General features: G+C 41.0%; 1 protein-coding gene across 3 annotated transcripts in view; it reads right to left on the minus strand.

The window, feature by feature from the left end:
- The window catches only part of lrp2a (low density lipoprotein receptor-related protein 2a), a 313171-nt gene that overhangs the window by 201748 nt on the left and 86627 nt on the right, over nucleotides 1-24796 (minus strand). For all 3 annotated transcript variants that reach the window (XM_059647356.1, XM_059647357.1, XM_059647358.1), the window contains 8 exons: nucleotides 20521-20637; nucleotides 17262-17408; nucleotides 14512-14628; nucleotides 13630-13758; nucleotides 10121-10290; nucleotides 8534-8757; nucleotides 6988-7194; nucleotides 1063-1265 (listed from right to left, as the gene is read on the minus strand). In XM_059647356.1, the coding sequence (XP_059503339.1) occupies nucleotides 1063-1265; nucleotides 6988-7194; nucleotides 8534-8757; nucleotides 10121-10290; nucleotides 13630-13758; nucleotides 14512-14628; nucleotides 17262-17408; nucleotides 20521-20637 (1314 nt within the window). The remainder of the gene's footprint in view (nucleotides 1-1062; nucleotides 1266-6987; nucleotides 7195-8533; nucleotides 8758-10120; nucleotides 10291-13629; nucleotides 13759-14511; nucleotides 14629-17261; nucleotides 17409-20520; nucleotides 20638-24796) is intronic.

Below are 24796 nucleotides of genomic sequence, written 5' to 3' on the forward strand. Positions count from 1 at the left end.
ACAAGATGAAGATTTATCAAGATGATATTAGAGATGTGTAATGTCATGTGTAATATTTGTAAAGCAAAATTTGGAAAAACTAAGATTGTTTCCTTTTAAACTTAGATAGTTAAGAGAACACCTAGAGCTTTACAAAAGTGGGAGGCATTTTGTCAGGAGAAATCTCTGGCTTTGTTAAGTGAATTGATAGCCAGAGATCATAGACTTAATAATTGACAAAAGCACTGAAGAAATGAGGAGCAATTACTTTATGCAGAGTTATTAAGACTTAAAATGTAGTACCTGAGCGGCAGTAGAATCAGCCTCCAATAGAACTTTAAACACATGCGGTTAATTACCTGATGAGGAGTAATTTGCAGAATTATGGGAAGATGTGAAACTAAACAGCATGGTTCTTTCAAAGGACAGATATGACAGATCAAATATCCTCTTTCAACAATTTAAGGTTTTATGCTTCTGTGCAGAGTTGGGAATCTTTTAAAATAATTGCTGGTCACAAGTCCTGATTAAATTCATCTACCTGCAACAACAACTTGTGTTTCTTTAGTGCCTTTAAGATAGTAAACTACCCCAAGGGAACCCACAAATGCTTAATCATGCAAGGTTTATAGAAAAAAACATTAAAACAGATGAACAAAATTGGTGTCAAAGAATTAGATTTTAAGGAGCTTTAATGAAGATAAATGTAGATATTTCTGATGTAATGTTTTTGAAACAAAGAAAATGTATGTTTTCTTTTCTGGATATTGTGTGCATTTTTAATCTGGTTAACAGTAAATTGAGTTTTTAGCTGCAAATTAATCATTAAGAGGTACAGTGAGATGATGACAATATAAATAATGCCAAATCATTCATACCAAGTACAAAAATGTTAATTTCTGTAGCAATTTACTAAACTTTGTATGAAGCTCCAAAAGTGTAATTAAAGTGAAACAAATTCTCTAAGTTTTTAAAGTTACATTATTAAGTTTATGCACTATAATTTACTGTGTCAATGTGTCCATGCAGTAAAGTATGCAAATCAATTATTCTTCCAAATCTATATAATATAATTAAACTTACCAAATGGCTGCCTGAGTGAATGATAAACTGTCACTCCAAATGGTCTCAATGAAGATTGATAGACAATTTGTGGGTCATTTTCTGTAGACTTATTGGCTCTCATAAGTGCCATCTTGGTCCAATCAGTATAATATAATTTATCCTCAAAATTAGTTATTCCGTAAGGATGTGGAATAGCAGCACCTCCACTAACAACAGTTTTTCTGTGCAAAATCAAGACAAGAGGTAAGCAAAAAACTGCTAGATATCTGTATTTGTAGAGAATGTATCCTATCAAACATACATCTATTTTTCCTAATCAATGTGTTCAGAGATATTATTAAACAGCTCTGGAGCAGGTGGGACTTGAACCTGGAACACCTGGACCAGGGTAGGGACACTACCACAGTGCCACTAGAGGGCCTCCTCTTCCAAAATTAAATTCAAACTGCAATGGATACAATTAAAATATACAACAGGATCATTAGAAGCAAAGAGTTTGAGTGGTTCATGACCTGAAACTTCTAGTAACTGAATTCAAATTTCAAATAATGGGAATGGAGCCCTTGCTGGCAAGTCTAAATGCCTGAAATGGAATCGAACTCATCAATCTCAATTCAGCTTGAATGACTTCAGATCTATAAAGTAATTTGTAAGTACATACATAACCTGAGCTTCATGATGCAGGAATTCTTTATTCCACGGGCATCAGGTCTTTAAAACATGAAAATAATTCATGTTTTGCTAGGACAACAAGATATTTATGTGGAGCTAAGCCTGTAGTTTGCATCTGATTGAGGAAATCTTTTGTCTGTCTCTCCCTCTCTCCAGACATCCTTCTTCTGAGAAAGATACCATTTCCTCTGTAGACAGTCTGTTCAAACTCCCTACCTGGTACCCTCTCTCACTGCCACCTGCTTCTGGAGTGTCTGTTGCAGGTGTGTCACACAGTATTGTTCAAAATTTAGTAAAATTGCAAATGTAATGGTCACAAATGTAATGGCCACACCATGCTCATAGAAGTCACAAATTCAGGTCCATTAACATTAAGTAATCAGCAAGATTTGTAATTGCAGCATTTGCAGCAATTGCTTAGAGACTATCCAGCTATAGTAATACTGTATTCTTACATCTATAAGTGCAAAGTAGGAGTTGAAGAGAACTGTCTATTATCAGACTGGGACTAACACAGGGCATGGTCAATGTGGAAGAGTCCATTTGAAACATTTGTACACAGGGCTAATTTAAACAGCCAAAATGGAAATAGTTTCACAAGCATATTAAATCTTTCCCCTTGCTCAACGAAAAATGTTGGGATTACAATGCATATTAATATGTATGATAGCTTCCGAGGCTTTTATGGATGAAGAAATGTAATATGAAGTTTATATTTATGATGATCTGATATATAGATGCAAATAAAGAATTGTTACAATGTATAAGGTGCTAAAGAGTCTTACTTTGAAATATGGAGCAAACAGTCTCAGGGACACCGTATGTGCAAACAATCACAGTCCAAGATACTTCAGACCAGTACCTTCAGCTAAAATGAACATTATGCAATCAGCAGTGAATGTCACCATTTATGACACCATGTTGGAGGCAGATGAAAAAGTTTGGGTTTGGGACATTACCCTGAGGGACTCCTGCAGAGATATCCTGGGACTGAAATGGTTGACTGCCAACCAACACAACTTGCTATCTACACAGAGATAATGGGAACTGCAGATGCTGGAGAATCCTAGATAACAAAGTGTGGGGCTGGATGAACACAGCAGGCCAAGCAGCATCTCAGGAGCACAAAAGCTGATGTTTCAGGTCCCTCTGATGAAGGGTCTAGGCCCGAAACATCAGCTTTTGTGCTCTTAAGATGCTGCTTGGCCTGCTGTGTTCATCCAGCTCCACACTTTGCTGTCTACACATTGGTTTTCACATACACTGTCCAGAAGGCTGCTTACTCAGGGAAAACCAGTAGATATTATCTGTTAATAAAATGTGAGGCTGGATGAACACAGCAGGCCAAGCAGCATCTCAGGAGCACAAAAGTTGACGTTTCGGGCCTAGACCCTTCATCAGAGAGGGGGATGGGGAGAGGGAACTGGAATAAATAGGGAGAGAGGGGGAGGCGGACCGAAGATGGAGAGTAAAGAAGATAGGTGGAGAGAGTATAGGTGGGGAGGTTGGGAGGGGATAGGTCAGTCCAGGGAAGACGGACAGGTCAAGGAGGTGGGATGAGGTTAGTAGGTAGCTGGGGGTGCGGCTTGGGGTGGGAGGAAGGGATGGGTGACAGGAAGAGCCGGTTAGGGAGGCAGAGACAGGTTGGACTGGTTTTGGGATGCAGTGGGTGGGGGGGGAAGATCTGGGCTGGTTGTGTGGTGCAGTGGGGGGAGGGGACGAACTAGGCTGGTTTAGGGATGCAGTAGGGGAAGGGGAGATTTTGAAACTGGTGAAGTCCACATTGATACCATATGGCTGCAGGGTTCCCAGGCGGAATATGAGTTGCTGTTCCTGCAACCTTCGGGTGGCATCATTGTGGCACTCCAGGAGGCCCATGATGGACATGTCATCTAGAGAATGGGAGGGAGAGTGGAAATGGTTTGCAACTGGGAGGTGCAGTTGTTTGTTGCGAACAGAGCGGAGGTGTTCTGCAAAACGGTCCCCAAGCCTCCGCTTGGTTTCCCCAATGTAGAGGAAGCCACACCGGGTACAGTGGATGCAGTATACCACATTGGCAGATGTGCAGGTGAACCTCTGCTTAATGTGGAATGTCATCTTGGGGCCTGGGATAGGGGTGAGGGAGGAGGTGTGGGGACAAGTGTAGCATTTCCTGCGGTTGCAGGGGAAGGTGCCGGGTGTGGTGGGGTTGGAGGGCAGTGTGGAGCGAACAAGGGAGTCACGGAGAGAGTGGTCTCTCCGGAAAGCAGACAGGGGAGGGGATGGAAAAATGTCTTGGGTGGTGGGGTCGGATTGTAAATGGCGGAAGTGTCGGAGGATGATGCGTTGTATCCGGAGGTTGGTAGGGTGGTGTGTGAGAACGAGGGGGATCCTCTTAGGGCGGTTGTGGCGGGGGCGGGGTGTGAGGGATGTGTTGCGGGAAATACGGGAGACGCGGTCAAGGGCGTTCTCGATCACTGTGGGGGGAAAGTTGCGGTCCTCCCCCTCCCATTCTCTAGATGACATGTCCATCATGGGCCTCCTGCACTGCCACAATGATGCCACCCAAAGGTTGCAGGAACAGCAACTCATATTCCGCCTGGGAACCCTGCAGCCATATGGTATCAATGTGGACTTCACCAGTTTCAAAATCTCCCCTTCCCCTCTGCATCCCTAAACCAGCCTTGTTCGTCCCCTCCCCCCACTGCACCACACAACCAGCCCAGCTCTTCCCCCCCACCCACTGCATCCCAAAACCAGTCCAACCTGTCTCTGCCTCCCTAACCGGCTCTTCCTCTCACCCATCCCTTCCTCCCACCCCAAGCCGCACCCCCAGCTACCTACTAACCTCATCCCACCTCCTTGACCTGTCCGTCTTCCCTGGACTGACCTATCCCCTCCCTACCTCCCCACCTATACTCTCTCCACCTATCTTCTTTACTCTCCATCTTCGGTCCGCCTCCCCCTCTCTCCCTATTTATTCCAGTTCCCTCTCCCCATCCCCCTCTCTGATGAAGGGTCTAGGCCCGAAATGTCAGCTTTTGTGCTCCTGAGATGTTGCTTGGCCTGCTGTGTTCATCCAGCCTCACATTTTATTATCTTGGAATTCTCCAGCATCTGCAGTTCCCATTATCTCAGATATTATCTGTCTAGACTTCCAAAAGGCATTTGGTAAGGTGCCTCAGTAAGGTGGGGGCCCATGGTGTTCGAGGTGAGCTACTGGCTTGGATAGAGGATTGGCTGTCTGACAAAAGGCAGCGAGTTGGGATAAAAGGCTCTTTTTCAGAATGGCAACCAGTGACAAGTGGTGTCCCACAGGGTTCAGTGTTAGGGCCGCAGCTGTTCACTTTATATATTAATGATCTGGATGAAGGGACTGGGGGCATTCTGGTGAAGTTTGCCAATGATACAAAGATAGGTGGACAGGCAGGTAGTACTGAGGAGGTGGGAGGCTGCAGAAAGATTTAGACAGTTTAGGTGAATGGTCCAGGAAATGGCTGATGAAATTCAACGTGAGCAAATGCGAGGTTTTGCACTTTGGAAAAAAAGAATATAGGCATGGACTATTTTCTAAACAGTGAGAAAATTTGTAAAGCAGAAGTATAAAGGGATCTGGGAGTGTTGGTCCAGGATTCTCTTAAGGTTAACTTGCAGGTAGAGTCCGTGATTAAGAAAGCGAATGTAACGTTGTCATTTATCTCAAGAGGGTTGGAATATAAAAGCAGTGATGTGCTTCTGAGACTTTATAGAGCTCTAATTAGGCCCCATTTAGAATACTGTGTCCAATTTTGGGGCCCACACCTCAGGAAGGACATACTGGCGCTGGAGCGTGTCCAGCAGAGATTCACATGGATGATCCCTGGAATGGTAGATTTAACGTACGATGAACAGCTGAGGATCCTGGGATTGTATTCATTAGAGTTTAGAAGGTTGAGGGGAGATCTAATGGAAACTTACAAGATAATGTATGGCTTAGAAAGGGTGGACGCTGGGAACTTGTTTCCTTTAGACGGGGAGACCAGGATCCATGGGCACAGCCTTAGAATTAGAGGAGGTAAATTTAAAACGGAAATGAGGAGACATTTCTTCAGCCAGAGTGGTGGGCCTATGGAATTCATTGCCATGGAGTGCAGTGGAGGCCGGGACGTTAAATGCCTTCAAGGCGGAGATCGATAAATTCTTGATCTCACAAGGAATCAAGGGCTACAGGGAGAGTGCAGGGAAGTGGAGTTGAAATGCCCATCAGCCATGATTAAAATGGTGGAGTGGACTCGATGGGCCGAATGGCCTTACTTCCACTCCTATGTCTTATGGTCTTACTCCTCATCTCTACGCAAGACTTGTCAACATTTTATACACTGTAGCATTTCTTTGTTTACATCAGTACACCACTACTCATCAAACACAGGTCCCTAGAATAATATCCAAGATTGCTCTCTTCACATACTCATTCTAAATTGGTGTTATCTCTCACTGATAATAGTCATTTGCGTAGTCACATCATTGTGATTTACATGCATCTTATGATATCACAGCTATAACTCCAAACAGCAGAAAGTACCCTGCACCTCTGTCCACCTATGGCCACCCCCTATCACACACCCCAAAACCTTCAAAGCTCCCACCACGCCCTCTGAATATTTTACCCTACCATCTCTTCCCAGTTTTGTTCAGGAAACTGCAACTCACTACAAACAGCAATTTATTTTGAAGGAAGCTGGTCAAAGCATAACCATACAATACCATACTTTTCCCTGTATTTTGTAACAAAGTACATGTGACAATAAATATATCAAATCATTTGTCAATTCTTCTGTATCTTTTTAAATTAAATAAATGAAACAGGCACTTTGCTAAACTTGTGGTTACAAGATACATCAAAAATGAACTCCAATATCTTATCCCACAGCTTCAAACCTTTTAAGTGCCTCTTTTTCAGCATGGGGCTATTTTTAATTAATCTTACAGATGGCGTTTGCCAAGTTTCACAACCTTGAAGCTTTTGCACCAGCCATTTTCACAATAAAAACAAGTCTGAAAACAGTTATTACTCAAATTCTGTGAAAATACGAGTGACAATTCTGGAGTAGGAGAGATTTAACCCTTCTGTTTCTATAGCCCAGCGCATATAAAATATGCTACATTGACAAGATTGTACTTAGAACATGACAGACCTGAAATATTCTCTATAAGTGTAATGCAACAAGAAGTTGAACGTAAGGAAAACAACAGCTTTTCGAGGCATTTTCAAATCGTTTCAATCAGTCAACAAATTATTCTTGATACATTTACCTTTCAAGTCCATCGTATGTTACAGTCTCAATGTAGTCATAACGGCTGTCAACCCAATAAACTCTTTTTGTGATGATGTCCAGTGTTATTCCTGCAGGCCATCCCAGCTTTGTCTTGACTAGTTCAAAGCGATGGGTTCCGTCCATAAAGGATCGCTCTAGTTTAGGTTCTCCAGAAATATTATTCCAGTCAGAGAAGAATAAATAGCTGGAAATTAAGAAATTGAAATTTCACGCTATTTGTTACAACACGAAGTTATCAGTTTGATCTATTACTTGATTTAATTTCACTTTATTTTATAAACATTATGAAATGTTTATCAAATCATAACAGGAAAAGCAAATTTATTTTAATAATGCCATTGAATATGATACATTCACCTTGAGACCCCCATGGGCTGGATGTGAGTTTGCTCGCTGAGCTGGAAGGTTATTTTTCAGATGTTTCGTCACCATTCTAGGTAACATCATCAGTGAGCCTCCGATGAAGCTTCATCGGAGGCTCACTGATGATGTTACCTAGAATGGTGATGAAACGTCTGAAAATTAACCTTCCAGCTCAGTGAGCAAACTCACATCCAGAACCTCAACCTGAGCTACAAATCTTCTCAAAACTCGCTACCCCCATGCGCCTTTGTTTAACCTTGCCCCGTTTGACAATACAACACTTTTTCAGTATTGCACATAAGTATTAATCTAGATTAGAGCTCCATTCTTTGTTACCAGGTCGGGTATACAGTGGTGTAAGAATTCCTAGCTCCATGAATACCTGTGCAGCCGAAACCCCCAACAGCACCTGTCCCAGACTCCAACTCCACCCCTGCATCCAGCATCATATCCTTAAGAACATCTTACGGCTTTAAAGGGGTAATCTGCCTATCCAAATAAAACCAGAATATTCAAACTCATTCTTAGCAGGTTTAATGTGTATGCTACAGGAACACCAAAATCCCATTTTACTGGGAGCAACTGGTGAATAGAATGGCCAGCTGTCACCAAAAAATGCACATCCACAAAGCATGGCCTAGCCATGTGAAGATTAAAGTTCAGGCTACTTCCACCATTTTTGCCATTATACAGAACCTCTCAATAAGGGTGAAAAATTAGACCCAAGTGCTCAAATCCCTAAAAGGTGTCTTGAATCTCCAACATTATGAGTCATAGGCAGGACTGCTGCCATTGAGTCAATGTTAAATGCCTGACATTACAGGCACTTGTTAGCAGATCTTTTTAGTGTCCAAGGGAAATTCAATGCAAGAATTAAGATACCCCAGTTCAATTTTGACTGACCATTTTGTAACTGACAAATTGGTACAGAGCTCAGAAAGCCAGGATCCACTTCCAATTTATTAAGCTGATATAAACATTAGCCATCCTCGCCACCATGGTTGTGATAGTGGAAGCAAACCAGGTTAATGCAACATATTTGGTTACTTCCCAAAGACAGATAATTAAGGATTTGTTTCAGAATACAAATAATTATAGTTGGCTCTGAGTCCAGCCTCTGCAGTTCTTACTAACTACAAAATAATTATATTGGCTCTTACCCTACAGTGGGGTCAACAGCAATGCCTCGAGGGTTTCCCAGGTTTTCTGCTATCAGTGTTATTCGATTACTTCCATTCAGATCTACTACTTCAATTCGGCTAATGCTCGTCTCCACCACATACAATTTATTGTTCACCCAGTCCACTGCTATGTTTTCAGGAGAGTCAATGGAAACATTCAAAATTTGTTGGATTCTAGAGCCACTGTGATCTACAGAGAACACCTAATAAACCGAGAAAACCAAGTTAAATAGTCCAAATATAAGCCTTTCAAATCATTTTGATTAATTTGTACAATTTTACATGCAGATTTGATGTCAAACAGAAACACAGAATACATGAACATTGCATTTATGTAATAGATACTATTCTGTATTAAGGGGATTTGTATTTTTGGGTGCTATTACTCAGTTATTTTTCATTAGAAGTTTAAACTGACCAGTCCGACTCTCATTGGGTAATAGGTGTGGATAGTAGATACTTAAAAGCAAATAGAAGAGGCCTTTGTAAACTGGCCCCACGATTCTTTGGCTACAGGAGTATTAGATTGTTGCGGGGGGTGGGGGGGCATCTCTCTTGATGCTTTCATAGTCTATTTACAGCTGTTGCAACTCCTCCTCTAATTATTAAGTGTCCTAATTGCTTCGATCAGTTGGCATCAAAGTAGGTGCTCTCCAAAGAATTTATCATTCCACACTGTGACTGAGACAATGCCACCCGAAGGTTGCAGGATCAGCACCTCATATTCCGCTTGGGAACCCTGCAGCCTAATGGTATCAATGTGGACTTCACCTGCTTCAAAATCTCCCCTCCCCCCCAACCCCGCATCCCAAAACCAGTCCAGCTCATGCCTGCCTCCCTAACCTGTCCTTCCACCTATCCCCTCCTTCCACCTCAAGTTCCACCCCCATCTCCTACCTACTAGCCTCACCCCGCCCCCTTGACCTGTCCGTCCTCCCTGGACTGACCTATCCCCTCCCTACCTCCCCACCAACACTCACCTTTATTGGCTCCATCCCCACCTCTTTAACCGGTCTGTCTCCTCTCCACCTATCTTCTCCTCTATCCAGCTTCTATCCGCCTCCACCTCTATCCTTATTTATTTCAGAACCTCCTTCCCCTCCCCCATTTCTGAAGAAGGGCCTAGGCACGAAACATCAGCTTTCCTGATCCTATGATGCTGCTTAGCCTGCTGTGTTCATCCAGTTCTACACCTTGTTATCTAAAGTGAGGAAAAGTTCATTGTTTGATGAGCAAAAAGGCAAATAAAGGGTTTAGTGGAGTTAGATACAAGGATGCTCAGGACAGCTAGCCTTTCTCAGATTTGAATTTTTCAGCACTTTGCAATTGTCCACAGGAATTCACTGTCACCAGCATAATTCCCACATTAAACAATGTACTTCATTTGGAATATAATAGGTTTAATCAGGTAAAAGTAAGCATATTAGCAACAGGTTATCAACAGTAAAATACCTTTGGGAAATCAGAATTTAGAAACACAATATGCATGGTGTCAAACAGCTTTCAACACAAGTTCATATTTCCCAAGACATTGATTCTGTGCCCACTTTTGGAAAGGTTACCGACCTTATTCTGCATGGTATCGGTCCAAAAGATTTTGTCCAGATAGTAGTGAAAATCCACACCAACAACAATGCCACGATTGCGAGACTGTACAAGAATCCGTACATTCTTTCCATGAACATCAGCAATCAGCAAATCACGACCATTTGAGAAGATAATGGATGGAATTCCATCTAAAAGGCAGGAAGTAATTTTACATTAAATGCTTGAAGCGTTCCAAAATATGTTTCAGCTATGCTAATCCAAATTTAAGAAATAATGCTTACCGTTTATTGTGTCATGGCCCTAGCCATAGTCACAGATGCTGCAATATATTTCAATTTTTAATAAGCATCTGTGGACAGGCTTCATAACAAGTGAACAGGAAATGCACAAAAAGTCACATTCTTCCTATAATTAGTATTGTTATTGGCTCATTTGAAGGGGCTGGTTAAGTTCAATAAAGAGGCAGTCTGAGTTCCTGCTAATTCAATTTTATGTAACCACATTTTCATTCTTGGTTGTGATTTTATTGCTGACCAAATTACATCAGAGATTCTGAGAACTCTATTTTCATAAAGACAGACTTGAAATTGTCTTGTAGCTTTTATCATTTAAACTGTTCATTTCCTAATAATCAGAACTTGTTGAAATACCACAGACATGAACACTTGTTTATGAGCATTGCATTTAATTCATTAAACTGACAGTCAACAAACAGATGCTGATGATACAAAAAGAAAATCATCCAATGAACCCATCCAAGCAACCCAAAGTAATGTGAATTATATTTAAAAAGTCCACAATGTGAATTTTAAGTTTTAATTTTATCAAACAATTTCATGTGGCTGTCATAAAACTCTACACTGTTGCTCCAATGGCTTACGTAGTTCTTTTTAATTTACATTTTCCACTTGAGGCTATACAGCACAGAAACAGATCCTTTAGCCCATTCATCCATGTCGACCAGGTTTTCTAAACTGAATTAGTCCCTTTCAAGAAACTATGTATCTGCATGACATAAAGATGGCTGACTTCCCTTATGCATTCATGTAGACATTAAGGCATGAGAAGGTGAACCAGCAACTTTAGCAATAAGGAGGGTATTCGTTTTACAATGTTCACTGATCTGCAATCACTGCAAAGGTATATATTAGTTTTCAGTGTTATTCCTTCCATCAATCTGCAAGATAGCAGAATGGAGTAGATGAGTGATGCCTAGAAGTCATGGATGGTCTTTTAATCCCTCTAAGAAACAGCATATGTCAGAATCCAGAACCTAGATGACAGTGGTATGAATAAACATCCAAAGCTGCAAAAACTAGTTGTACTAAAGGCTACAAGGATGGGGCAAGGAGAAAGGAGGGTGCAAAGGTTAACATAACCAGTTTAATTTTTTAACAAATGAATACTCAGCTAAGATTGAAAAAAAAATTGAATCACCATAATAATGAGTTTTTTAGCAAATATTGTGGAATCTCTTGCTGAAGGCCAGATAAATTCATAAAATACTAATTGGGATTGTGGGTGGGGGGAATACATTGGTTCCTACAATAGCATCCATTATGTTGATTGTTAAATTTAACTCTGAGATTAAGGTCTGAAATTCAGTAATTACAATACTGAAATTTCCTGGTTAAAATCTTCAGGAGCTGTACAAGCACCTTTTTTAAAACTCATCCATGAATGAGGTCATCACTCACCTCATAGATCATAGATCATAGAATCCCTACAGTTTAGAAACAGGCCATTCCGACCAACACGTCCACACCACCCCTCTGAAGAGGATCCCTCCCCCTCCCCCCAGACCCATTATCCTACTCCTGATTTCCTATGTCTAAGCCACTTAACCTTAACACCCTGGGCTCTGTAGGCAATTTAGCGTAGCCAATCCACCTACGCTACACATCTTCGAACTGTGGGAGGAAACCGGAGCACCCATAGGAAACCCACAGGGAGAATGTGCAAACTCCTCGCAGACAGTCACCCAAGGATGAAATTGAACCTGTGTCCTTGGCACTGTGAGACAGTAGTGCTAACCACTGAGCCATTGTGCCACCCCCATAACCACTGAGCCACCGTGCCACCCCCACAACCAACTTATTTTTGTCCATCCCTAATGAGCAAAATGTATTTAAGAGTCAACCACACTGCTGTCATATGTAGGCTAGCTCAAGTAAGGATGGCAGATTTCCTTTGTAAAAGGACATGAGTGAGCCAAACAGGTTTATATGAAAATCAATAGTGGTCATATAGTCACCAATAAGCTAGATTATTGCTAGTTTAAAATTTTGCCATCTTCCATGGTGGATTTTGAATCCATGTCTCCAGAACACTATTAACCAGGGATTCTAGATTACTAATCCAGTGTCACTACCACTGCATCACCACCTCCCCTTAAATGGAAATGTGTTAGTTGTCACCTCCCCAGTCCCTGGAAGGTACATTTCGGGGTAATGGTTTGGATAGCTAGCCTACACATTTAGAGAGGTAAGATGTGCAGATGTGATGCAGAATCGTATGGTGGGGGTGTCGTTTGTGATTCTTAACAGTGGGAAATTGGGCCTAATTGGCGCACTAAACTCTTGGAGTTCTGAAACCTGCCATGATATGTAAAATCTGCCAAGACATATCAAAGTACTTTTATGAATGAGATGGCTTTTCTTGACAGAGTATAGTTTGCAATTTAGATCATTAAGTAGCAGAAGATTACTTTTCCTCCTGTGTCCTTGTGGAGGTGAGTTGGCATAGTAGGTGAAGAGGGAAGAGTAGATGGTTGGAGCCATGAGTTTACAGGGGTGAGCACTAAATTTGCATTGGGGCACCAGGACCATGGGGGATGGGTAGAGGGGCATATGTGGTATGAGGGATAGGTAGAAATGAATAAGATAGCATAGAAATGGGCATTAGAAATGATTAACGGGCATTAGATGGCTTGGATGGAGCATAGGAGTTTGAGGGTTTGAGCAGGGTATGTGGAGTGAGGGCTGGAGGAATGTTTTATGTTTTATTCTTCTTTTTTTCATTTTTGGATGCAACTATGAAGCCCAAAGCGGACTTTTGGTGCAGCTCAACTTAGAATCCAGCAGTATGCTTATTCTTCCTGGGAGACCAGGAAATAATCAACTAACAGTTCAGCCCAACATCACTAGACCAAAACTGTGGACTTGTTCAATCATTTTTAAAACTTGAGTTTGTGAAGCTGGAAGTGTTCCTATCTCTGCGTATTCAATCTGGGAGTGAAAACTAGGGCCTCAGTCATAGGCTAGAAAGACCCTAAAGCACTATTCAAAAGAAAACAGCAAGGGCGTTCTCTTAATGTCTTGGCCATTATTTGTCCTGTGATCAACAATACTAAAAAAAATTAATTGCTGTGTTTCCCTTTACTACAACAGTGACCTCACTTCTGAGGCACTTCATTGGTTGTGAAAGGTACCAAATAAAAACAAGATCATATGTTTCTCCTGATTGACACAGGGAGGAAAAAAGTCTTTATTGAAAGAATAAATAAGAAGCTGATGCTCAAAACTTACATGAGGAATTTGCTCGGCAGTGCTTGTGGTGCTCTAGAACATATCCCTCGACACAGGAACATGCATGGCTTCCAATTCGGTCTTCACACAGCTGGTCACAAGCTCCCCACATGTTACATTCATTAAAATCTAAATGAAGAGAGAACAGAAAAGAATTGAATTTCTTTTGGGTCTTTTGATTCACTCTCATCATGGTTGAGGCAGGACTGATCGGCAGACCACAAATTAGGTCAGGGTCCTGATCACGAATCCTGACCATCCAAGTATAAATTTCTGTGAGACCTGGGCACTCCAACAATAACAATGGAGTACCAGGGAGGAGATTCTCAGATTGGGAGAGATAGTGGGGACTGCCGATGCTGGATTGCTGATGCTTCTCAGGTTGGGAGTTCCTTTTGGCTTGACCGAGAAGAACAGCAGAAGCTGAAATGCTGAATAAAAGCCAATTAGCTTATCAGGCCATTAATTGAGCTAAAAGGGACAGGACAGAAGTACAATCATGCGCTGTGCTCAAATTTTGCAAAAATGTAAACGCTTTGCAGTTTCCTTTAGCCACATATGAATGGGATTTCAGGGCCATGTGTGACTTTTTCAACATACCCTCACTTTATACCCAGCTTGCTCCATCACATTTCGTCCTTTGCCTCCACTTTTAAGCTGCAAATACGCTAATACTAGGTGGACATCCTTGTCACACTAATAAACTATCCTGCAAGAATCACCATTGAAAGCCTTTGCCATTGACACCAGATGATCAGCCTATTGGCTTTCAATTGGCTGTACATTTAAAAGCATTTAATTGTCCTTGCACACTCGCATAAACAGTACCATTAACGTCAGGCAGGGCGAGAAAAAACATCCTGAAGTATTTGCAGTACTCACTAATACAGGAACGGCCATCAGTGTTCACCACAAATCCCAATGGACAATAGCATACTCCCCCTGATGGGGAAGCATGACAGGCATATTCACAGCTTAAAGCAGCACAGTTGATTACACCTAAAAGGAGATTAACATATCATGTGACTTAAGGGGCACTGAATTTAAAAAAAGCCAAAAATACGAACATGTTGGTAACCGTATAATCAGGAGGCTAAATTTCCTTGAGACGTCCAAGAATTTTTTTAGAAATTAAAATCTGTGATCTTGCATTTATTTAGCAAACTAAACTTTCCTTAACCCTTGTTATGCACATTGAACTTTACAAAATATTATGTTTTTAATAGTCTACTTTAATTTAAGGTAAAGCAAAATGATGTGGATAACAGTGAATAGTGAATCTACTAAACCTTTATTTGGAGACAGCCCATGTGATTTGGTTGCCATGGGGAAAGAAACTTTAACCAAAACCTGTTGAAAATCCAGGACACTCTTAACATCTAAACAGAAAAACAGAGACAACTGCCTTTTGAAGAAAGACACAGAAAGAGACAGAATATGATAAAACAGCCACTGCTGTGAAGAACAGCAAAAGAAGTGTTAGAGCCTAACAAAATTAGAAACTGATCACACATTCAAAACAAAAGGGCAATACATCTTTGGAGATTTAAGAAACAAGGATTTGGGAGATGTGTCTTTATGGTGGAAGTCAATTCTGGAATACTCAGGCTGAGGGAAGTCGCTATCAAAAGATACTGAAAATTTGACCTGGCATGGAAAAGAGAAGTGAGGCTACTAAAAAGCTGGAAATATCCTGAGACTTAACCTTAATGTTACATATTTGCAGGAACAGCACCTCATATTTTGCTTAGAAACCCTGCAGCCCAATGCCTCAATGTGGATTTCACAAGCTTCAAAATCTCCCCTCCCCCAACCGCATCCCAACACCAGCCCAACTCGCCCTTGTCTCCCTAACCTGCCTGTCATTCCTCCCACCTATCTGCTCCTCCCACCTCAAGGTCCACCCCCACCTCCTACCTACCAGCCTCATCCCGCCTCCTTGACCAGTCCGTCCTCCCTGGCCTGACCTATCCCCACCCTAACTCCCCACCTACACTCACCTTTATTGGCTCCATCCCCACCTCTTTGACCTGTCTGCGTCCTCTCCACCTATCTTCGCCTTTATCCATCTTCCATCCACTTCCCTCTCTCTCTCTCTCTATTTCAGAATCCCCTTCCCATCCCCCATTTCTGAAGAAGGGTCCAGACCCAAAATGCCAGCTTTCTTGCTCCTCTGATGCTGCTTGGTCTGCTGTGTTCATCCAGCCCTACACCTTGTTATCTCTTTATTTTAATGTTAGCTGGTTATTGCAAAATAAGCCATTTTGATTAGTTTGATGCATTAGTTGCCTAAATATAAGCGGTCTTTAGCTTATGTTAATTATAATTTGTTCGTTACGGTAATAGATGTACAGCCTGAAATCTTGACCTCAGTTCTTTACATTTGTCCCAGCAAATTCATAGGGCTTTCGGTAGTTAGCTACATGGACATTAAAACGTGAATGATTCATTTTTATAATGTACTGGCAGAGAGTGGAACATTACTTTGTACAAACATCTACTGGGTTTCTAAAGAACTGAGGATTACTATCTAGAAGGTAACAGCATGCACAAAATCTGCGAAAGTGAGAGCCAAACTTGAACAATGGATTTATTCTGTAATACACTGATTTAATATAAAGATGATAGGCAGAATACTTTTAGCAGAATTTTTTTTCAGACATAAGGCAATCTAAATTAAAATCATTGAGTCTCCAATTTCTGTCCCTCCCCTTTGTTTCTGAAGATACTTACTAGAATACAGTTCTACAAGCAGCAGTTACCTGACAAAGCCTCGCCGAATCACTAGTGACAGGCCATATAAAAGTGGAAGACTGCAAAACCTAACCCAATGATATTTTGAATGGCATTCCAGGATAAGTTACTGTACAAGCATTAGGAATAGAAGCTCCATGGGTTTTGTCCTTGTCTAATTGAGAGCACTGCAGTTAATTTAACTTAAAATTTGGCTATGCCAGCAGTTCTCAACCTTTTGCAACTTACATGCTATTTCATCAGAAACTCCAGTTCCCTCCATGAGAAGAAGCAAAACTTCACTTTTTCCAAAGAGTGTATTTTTATATTTACACATATTTCAATGTTGTATGTCATTCATGGAAATATTTAAATACATCAAAAATTGTATTTGATTCTGCTGAGATTATTTTTAATTGCCAAATTGTAAAACACAGAACAAGCTAATGATTGAGTTATTAATGAGAAATAGGTCACTGCATTCATTTGGCACACTCACTGCTGTTTGAGAAACACTGTTTTACACAAAATATTATCTGGGGCAGAACTGAATTCTGAGAAATGGCTGTAAAATACTGCCAAATCAAATGATCATCCAGGCTTGTGGCCATGGAGATTTGCAAACAATTTGGCAAGAAAAATCTTCTAAAGGCTAGAAAAGCAATTGAATTTGAGATGGGCCGAAAGAGGAAGAGAAGGCTGTAATCAGATCAGCCCTGATCTTATTGACAGGTAGAGACAGGCTCAATGTACTGAGTGAATGGCCTGCTCCTGATCCTATTTCTTATGACCTTCTGATTATGAACTTCTGAACTATGATTATGACCTTAAAGTCTACAATTGGACTAATGCCAAAACGGTAAGGATGAATATTTTCCCCATTTCTTCAGATTACTCACTGCAATTGTTTCCTGTTGTGGTGTTTGTTTCATCTTCACCAAAAGAACAATCATTGATCTGATCACATAATTTGCTTACAGGGATACAGTTCCGGGAGTTTGGACAAGTCCATTCACCTGGTAAGCAGTCTTCCTGTTGCCTCCTTTCTGGTCAGAAAATGTAAGTAGAAATATATTTGTGAAATCTGCAGGGCCGCAACATGAAACGTGTCTTGGTTTCAGCAAACATTTGAACCATCTCAAAATACACTATGTAAATTAGGCTGAGCCTGAAAAACAAACTCAAATGCACCAGAAATAACATGTCTCCAAAGAAAAAAGCTGGGGATACATGTGAAATAACTCCACTGAGGTCATTATCCCATCACCACGTCACCCTTTATTTACACATGGAGAGTTCTTGACACTGATCCAGTTCCCTCAGAGCCAGCTCTCAGCATGGTCAACCAGGGCACCCTGATTGGACCAGATTAACAGTCCCAGTCAGGGAACTCATATTCTCTGAGGTCTACCTGGCTGACCTCGTGCAATCACTACAATATGAATATATTCACATGGTTAGTATAGATACGGTATTCAATTAATTTGCTTCATAACTTGCAAGCACAATTTTTTAAAATTGCAGATTTTCAGGATTACAGTTTATCATGGCGTTTTGCTCATCTCAGAATATGTGGAAACTATGGCAGAAGTCAAGGAATCCTCAAGTCAGGAATTCCCTTATCCCATTTGGAACTCAGTGGTCAATTGGTACAGGTTAACTTCATTTCACCAGGGTGCCTGGCTGGTTCTGATGAAAAGAGGATTAACCTGGGGTCAAGGAATCAGGGTTGGAGGTTTAGAGGAGCCTAAAACGCACCAGAAGGGAGTGAAGTGACCACCTGAGAGGTCTACGCTGGCAACAAGATGACTCCTGGAAGGGGAACACAGCACCCATTCTTGTCTCCCCAGTTTTAGTGAAGCATGTATACCCAATCCACTGCTTACCATATTCTCTGCCAGATTGCTGGTAACTCTGAACCAGGAGAGATGAGTCCTGGGAGACAACTAGGAGTCAGGTAAGGGTGAAACTAAATAACAACCAGAGGTATCAAGCAGGCCAGCCCCTCAGGTTTCAGGAACATCTCTCGATAAAACATAGCAAATGGAGCCTCTGGTTCTTACTGCCTGTAAGACTGCTGCAGAGTGGTTGCCTCCAGTACAATGACAGCCTGTCAACATGGCTGCTGGCAACCTGCTCTTCCTGTCCCTCAGTGCGGTCTAAATGATTTCCCGCCTCTATGATGCAGAGGTCAGTCTTTGTCTCTGCCTGCTGTTAGCAAATATTCCAGGCAGCCAAAATGCAGAGAGCCATCCTGATGCAGCTTCTTGTCATTATCCTGGCATCACTACTCCCCTGCCTTCACACCATTCCGGGACTTCTTCGCCAGGACTCTGCCCAATGTTAATCTGTGTCCTGCTCCACAGATGCTGCACGTTAGCCGAGTGTTTACAGTGTATTTGTGTTTGAATTTTCAGAAGTAGAACCCTAAGGGGCTGAGTCATTGATGTAATGATTTCTCCTGATTCTATGAGCAGAATCTTGACAAAACAGATCCATACACAACAGAATAGAACTGCAGGTACTGGTGGTGCCCAAAACTCTGTTTATTATTAAAGTGTGCTTGGATGGGGCTGTTTAACTCTGTGACAGCATGAGCATCTTACTTGCAAATTTCCTCGTCAGAGGTTTGGCAGGACGACACACTGAATCTGTCAAATAAAGGTTTCCTGGAAAAAGGTACATTGATTCAAGAACTTCAGTAACCACAGGGACAGGAAGAAAATATGGAAAAGTTGTGTCATTTGTCACACCTCTATCTGGAGGCCATGCTGTGTGATCTGAGGACTTTCATTGAGGTGATATTTGACAAAGTGCAGACGAAAAAATGAGTCACTTGATCTAGTGAAGTAGTTGATAATGGAAGTTAACAGCAGGCCTTTTATCCCTTAAACTTGGAGATGTGTTACAATATTTACAAAGGCCTCAGGAAGTTGGGTGAATTGTGTAACACTTTCAGGTGCCAAGCCCCACATTCTGGCTTGGCCATTATTTCTTTGCAACAGAATTCCTCAAAACAACATACCTTCAAACTACACCCATTCCTCTCACTCACTTTGTATCCTGCCTCAAAGTCACCATCCATTCCACTCAATCCATTTCTTGCATTCATAACTCTCTGCTTTCTACAGTTCCAGAGGAGAACACAGATCTCAAGGATGAGGCAGAGAGCAAGGAGGAGTCATGGAAAATGCCTTGTGACAGCCACCTCAGTGGCTATTGGCAGTTATGAGCTCCTACTCAGTAAAAAGGCTATAGCTGTGGGCAATGACTTGCTGTGCAATCCTGAACTTGCTGACGCACTGATTCTCATTTGTATTAAGAGAACTAATCTACTTGTGTATGCTGTATTAGAGGGTTTAGTTCCTTCAAGCTCTTTGAATCTGCGGAATGGTTTGTAGCTGAGGAAAAGACAACTACTGGTCCAGATTCTCTACGTGTTGCTACTTCTCTTATACTTTATCAGAGTAGCACATTAAAACTGCACATGTTGGTCTCATGCCAAAGAGGAAGAAGGGTTGTAACACAGAAATGCAGCTTAAGGTGTGTGACGTGTAAGACGGTTGAACTGACTACCAAGAAGTTGGAAATCATGTATTAAGCTGTAAGAGTTCACAAGTGTTATAAGCAACAACCTTTCAGTTATAGCTTCAGTGAGGCTTCCCATCCTATCCATTTCACTGAAAAAAGCACTTCTTGTTCTGCATCAATCTCATTGAACCTGAGGCAGTTCAATGGTATCAGGGAAACCCAACGCTGTCATTAAAGCCAGAAAGAAAGTTAAATTCAGAAGTTTTGTGTTTCACTTACTTTCTAAAAAGTCACATGGAGGTTCACACCCTACCTGAAAGCCCTGTAAGTCAATTCCAAGAGTGGGTGAAATCTGCCAGGTTCCAGGTCTGGTGACATTTTTTGGAAGTTTATCCCTCAGACCCACACCCATCTTCTCTACAAATACTTTCTACAGGCTCCAATGACAGCAATAATGATGTAATCAGTCAAATACTGAATGAAGTCCATTGTGTTATTATCAAAACGCTCCATGTGCAAGGTAGTATGCACAATTGGTAACTTCTGAATTCTCATTCAACTGTTTACCAATCCCAATCAATCATTTACTTTAATTTTTATATACTCACTGACTGCCCACATTCTTACCACATCCTTTTTCATCAGCATTATCTCCACAGTCATCATCTCCATCACAGAGCCAATTCTGGTGAATGCAATGGCCGCTGGGGCAGGTAAAATAATTTCCTGAGCAGGCTGGATAAACTGTAAAACACAGGAAAGTATCACCCTATTAGCATTAAAAGTAATCATACCTTAAATGTTAAAATATTGCCCCCTCACTGTACTAGTATGTATTTTACATCAAAACAGAATTTGATAAACATTACTAATTTTTGACATTTGCCTGTAGAAAAGGAAATAGAAATTACTAAACACAGCATGTTGCAACCTGTAAATATTTACCTTGATTCAGGGTCTGTTATTCAATTTAACTACAAATGTATGTTTTACATAGAAAATTACTCTGAATCAATGTATATTGAAAAGAAGCTGCCATACATCGAAATGTCAATCACTGCATCTGTCAGCTACTTTCTCAAACATTGTCAATGGCAGAAGGAGATGAAAGGATAGAAAAGAAAACTTTCAATTCAGTTTACTCCCATATATTCCTTATAACTGGTTATGTAGAATCAGATGTTGGTCATATATTTTTCCCTGGCCAGAGACTGTGCAAGCAGTAGACTCAATCTCACAATGTGAAATAACCTGAATTAAGTGCATTTTTTACAGGCTTGCCATTAATTTTAAATACATTTTGAAACAATCAGCCCTTTCAGAAAGGAATTTAAATAAGATTTTATTATGCATGGACCAACAGAGTAAAACTGCCCCAGTTGACAGACAATTTTGTTATTCATTGGTGAGATATGGGCATTGTTGGAAAAGCAAAAGTCCCCAGGAACAGATGTGGTAAGACTTCCCTGTTTTTATAATAATAACAACAGTTCTAATCAAATCTCTTGCATCTGTAGTATTTTGCTTTTATTCACCACTTGTATTCTCCATCCCTCACCTTGTTGCCTGTCATTAAATTCCCTTCAGAAGTTAATGGTAAGCTGCCACCAAGTAGTGTAGTACAGCACAATGCCATTAGATAAGGAATTTAAAGGCTTTGGTCTAGCAATGATGAGAGAATGGCAATATATTTCCAAGTCAGGAAGGTGTGTGACTTAGAAGAAAACTTGTTCACTTGCACCTGTTAACATTGTCCTTCGCGATAGTATAGACCTTGAGTTTGAAAGTTATTGTTAATGGGTTGCTGCAGTGTACTTTGCAGATGGAACACAGAGGGAGTGAATGTTTAAGGTGATGGATAGAATGCTAATTAAGTGGGCTGCCTAGATAGAATAACAGAAATAAAACCAAATTATGAGGAGGACACACCAGGATCTTAGATAGGATAAGTGAATGAAGAAAGATTTCAAAGATGGAGTAAATTTTGTAGGAACATGTTCATGTCCACTTTGGAAGGAAGAATTGAAAACCAGAATATTATATAAACAGTCAGAGACCAAATGACCATTGTAGTACAAGGCAGTTTGAGTGTCCTTGTAAATGAATCACAGTAAGCAAACAAGCAGCTACAGCAAGTAGTTAGGAAAGTAGATGGAATGTTGGCCATTATTACAAGACAGGTGGAGAATACAAATAGGTAATAAAAACAAACTACCACTGGTGCAGGAGATCTGATCAGATCTGTTATTATTTATTAACAAAATAGGGAAGTCTTGCTTACAGTCGAACAGAGAGGATAATTTGAGACTACACCACACGTACTGTGCACAGTTTTGATTGAGGTTCTCTGTAGATGATACACGCTGCTCCATTTGTGCTTTGATGGTAAAAGAAATTAATGCTGAAGGTGATTGATCGGGACCAATCCAGTAGGAACTTTGTCCTGGTTGGAGTTAAGACTTTTGAAAATTGTTGGAGCTGTACCCATTCAAGCATGTGGAGATTATTCCATTACACTCCTGACATGTGCCTTGTGGGCAGTGGAATGGCTTTGATATGAGGACTTGAGTAACACTCCCAGAACATCTCTCTCCTGTTGATGATTCAACATGTGCAGCAAATGTGGAGCTTAGCACGTGTTAGCCCAAACCTGAACTTTATCTACAGCCTACTGTATGTGGACATGGACTGCTTCAATTTCTCAGGGATTGTGAATTGTCCTGACCACCGTGCAAACATCAGGAAATGCACCTGGTTCCGACCTTATGATGGAAATAAGGTAATTGATGCTACAGGTGAAGGTGGTCAGGCCTAGGAAACCATTGAAAGAAGTGGTGCAACAAGGTCCTGAGGTTAAGATGATTGCGCTCCAAAAACAACAACTTGTGCTAGGAATGATTCTAATCATTAGCAAGCTTTTCGTCTGAATCTCATTTACTTTTGTTTTAAGTGAGCTTCTTGATACCATATAGGATCCTATGCTGCCTTAATGTCACTCTCATCTCACTTCTGGAATTCAGCTCTTTTGTCCATTTTTGTAAAGCGGTTTGAAGCTAACTCGCCCTGGCAGACACCAAACTGAGCTACAGTCAGCAGATTATTGATGAGCATGAATCATTTGATTTTTTGATAGTCTTGTTGACATGGCTTTCTGGCACTGTTGATGATTGAGAGTAGAATTATGGAATGGTAATTGACCAGATAAGACCACTCCTGTTTTTTGTGGACCAGGCATACTAAGGCAATTTTCTTAAAAACCAAAAGAACCGCGGATGCCGTAAAACAGGAACAAAAACAAAGTTGCTGGAAAAGCTCAGCAGGTCTGGCAGCATCTGTGAAAGAGAAAACAGTTAACGTTTTGGGTCCGGTGACCCTTCCTCAGAACTGGACCCGGAATGTTAACTCTATTTTCTCCTTCACAGATGCTGCCAGACCTGCTGAACTTTTCCAGTAACTTTGTTTTTGTTGTTGAAGGCAATTTTCTTCATTGCTGGGCAGATGGTGATGCGATGATCATATCACCAGGCTATTAATACACTGGGGACATAGGCTCAATTTGTTCATTTTTTTATAAATCTGTAACATAGAACTTATTATCAGTAATGATGATCATAAAATTATTATTGGTTGTTGTAAGAAAACTATCTCTATCTTTAAAGCCCCTTAGAGAAGAAATTCTAGCATTATTACCTGCTCTGGTCCGAAACTTCTGATCTACAGTAAAAGGTTGAATCAGAACTATCCTTTGTTCTGAAACCAATAATTTTTGCTATAACTATTGGGGTCAGTCATTTCTCAACATTACAGAGCGTGAATCAAAAGAGCTGAAGACTGGAATCTGTCTCTGAGGACATCAGTGGTAGGTTACGATTGATCATCTATTGGGTCTATTTACTTGAAACTGTTTTCCAAAGCTCAACCTGTTACCATAAGACATCAATGGATCCAGAGTCAATACTAAGGATTTACAGAACCACTTGATCCTGAGCATGTATCGCTCTACTCCCACCTCCCATGATTACAATGGAGCCTTGGACATTGAATTATACCTTACAGCTGTGAATATGACTACATCAGACTGCTGCTTACTAAGCTCTCACCATATCGACACAAGTCCCCAGATCTCATTGTAGAGAACCTTGCTGGGTTGATTGGGCAGTTACCTGTACTTTGTTGTGTCTAGTTTATGGATTGATGCCAGGTGACCTGTCCTGTCTTACTCACATACAATTTTCTGTTGTGCTTTTATACAACTGAGTTGTTTACTAGGCCATTTCAAAGGCCAGTTCCAAGTCATCCACAATGCCATGGATCTGGAGGTCAGACCGGGTAAGTATTCTGAAGGACGGTAGTGAAAAAAATATTTTTTAAATTGCCATTTCAATTCGCCAATGCTAATTCTAATTTGCCAGATTTATTTAATTAATTTGACTTTAATTCTGTTAGCTTCCATGTTGAAATTCGAACTGATTTCTTCACAGAAGTCGTCCAGGCCTCTGAAGCATCATAATGTTATTCCAACGCCGTACCCATTATTCTACCACTTCGATAGCACAGAATGCCCTGACACAGGCTGATGCAGCAGCAGATGCTGTTCTAAGTCTCAACATTGGGAAGAGAGAAAATAAGTGTTTTTATTTCAACCTTTCTATGCTTGACATGATTGCTAATGCTCCAGCATTCATTTTTGAATACAAATTGACTTATCTCAATAAATACAAAATTCATGTGAAAAAATGTTGTTCCTATGCTGAAAATGAGTCTCTTCAAATGTTATTCTATTGATTAAAAAGTATGAAGGGTCTAGGCCCGAAACATCAGCTTTTGTGCTCCTATGATGCTGCTTAGCCTGCTGTGTTCATCTAGCCCCACACTTTACCTTAAACATCATACCGATCAGGTT

Source organism: Stegostoma tigrinum, chromosome 7, assembly GCF_030684315.1.
Source record: "Stegostoma tigrinum isolate sSteTig4 chromosome 7, sSteTig4.hap1, whole genome shotgun sequence".
Lineage (NCBI taxonomy): Eukaryota > Metazoa > Chordata > Chondrichthyes > Orectolobiformes > Stegostomatidae > Stegostoma > Stegostoma tigrinum.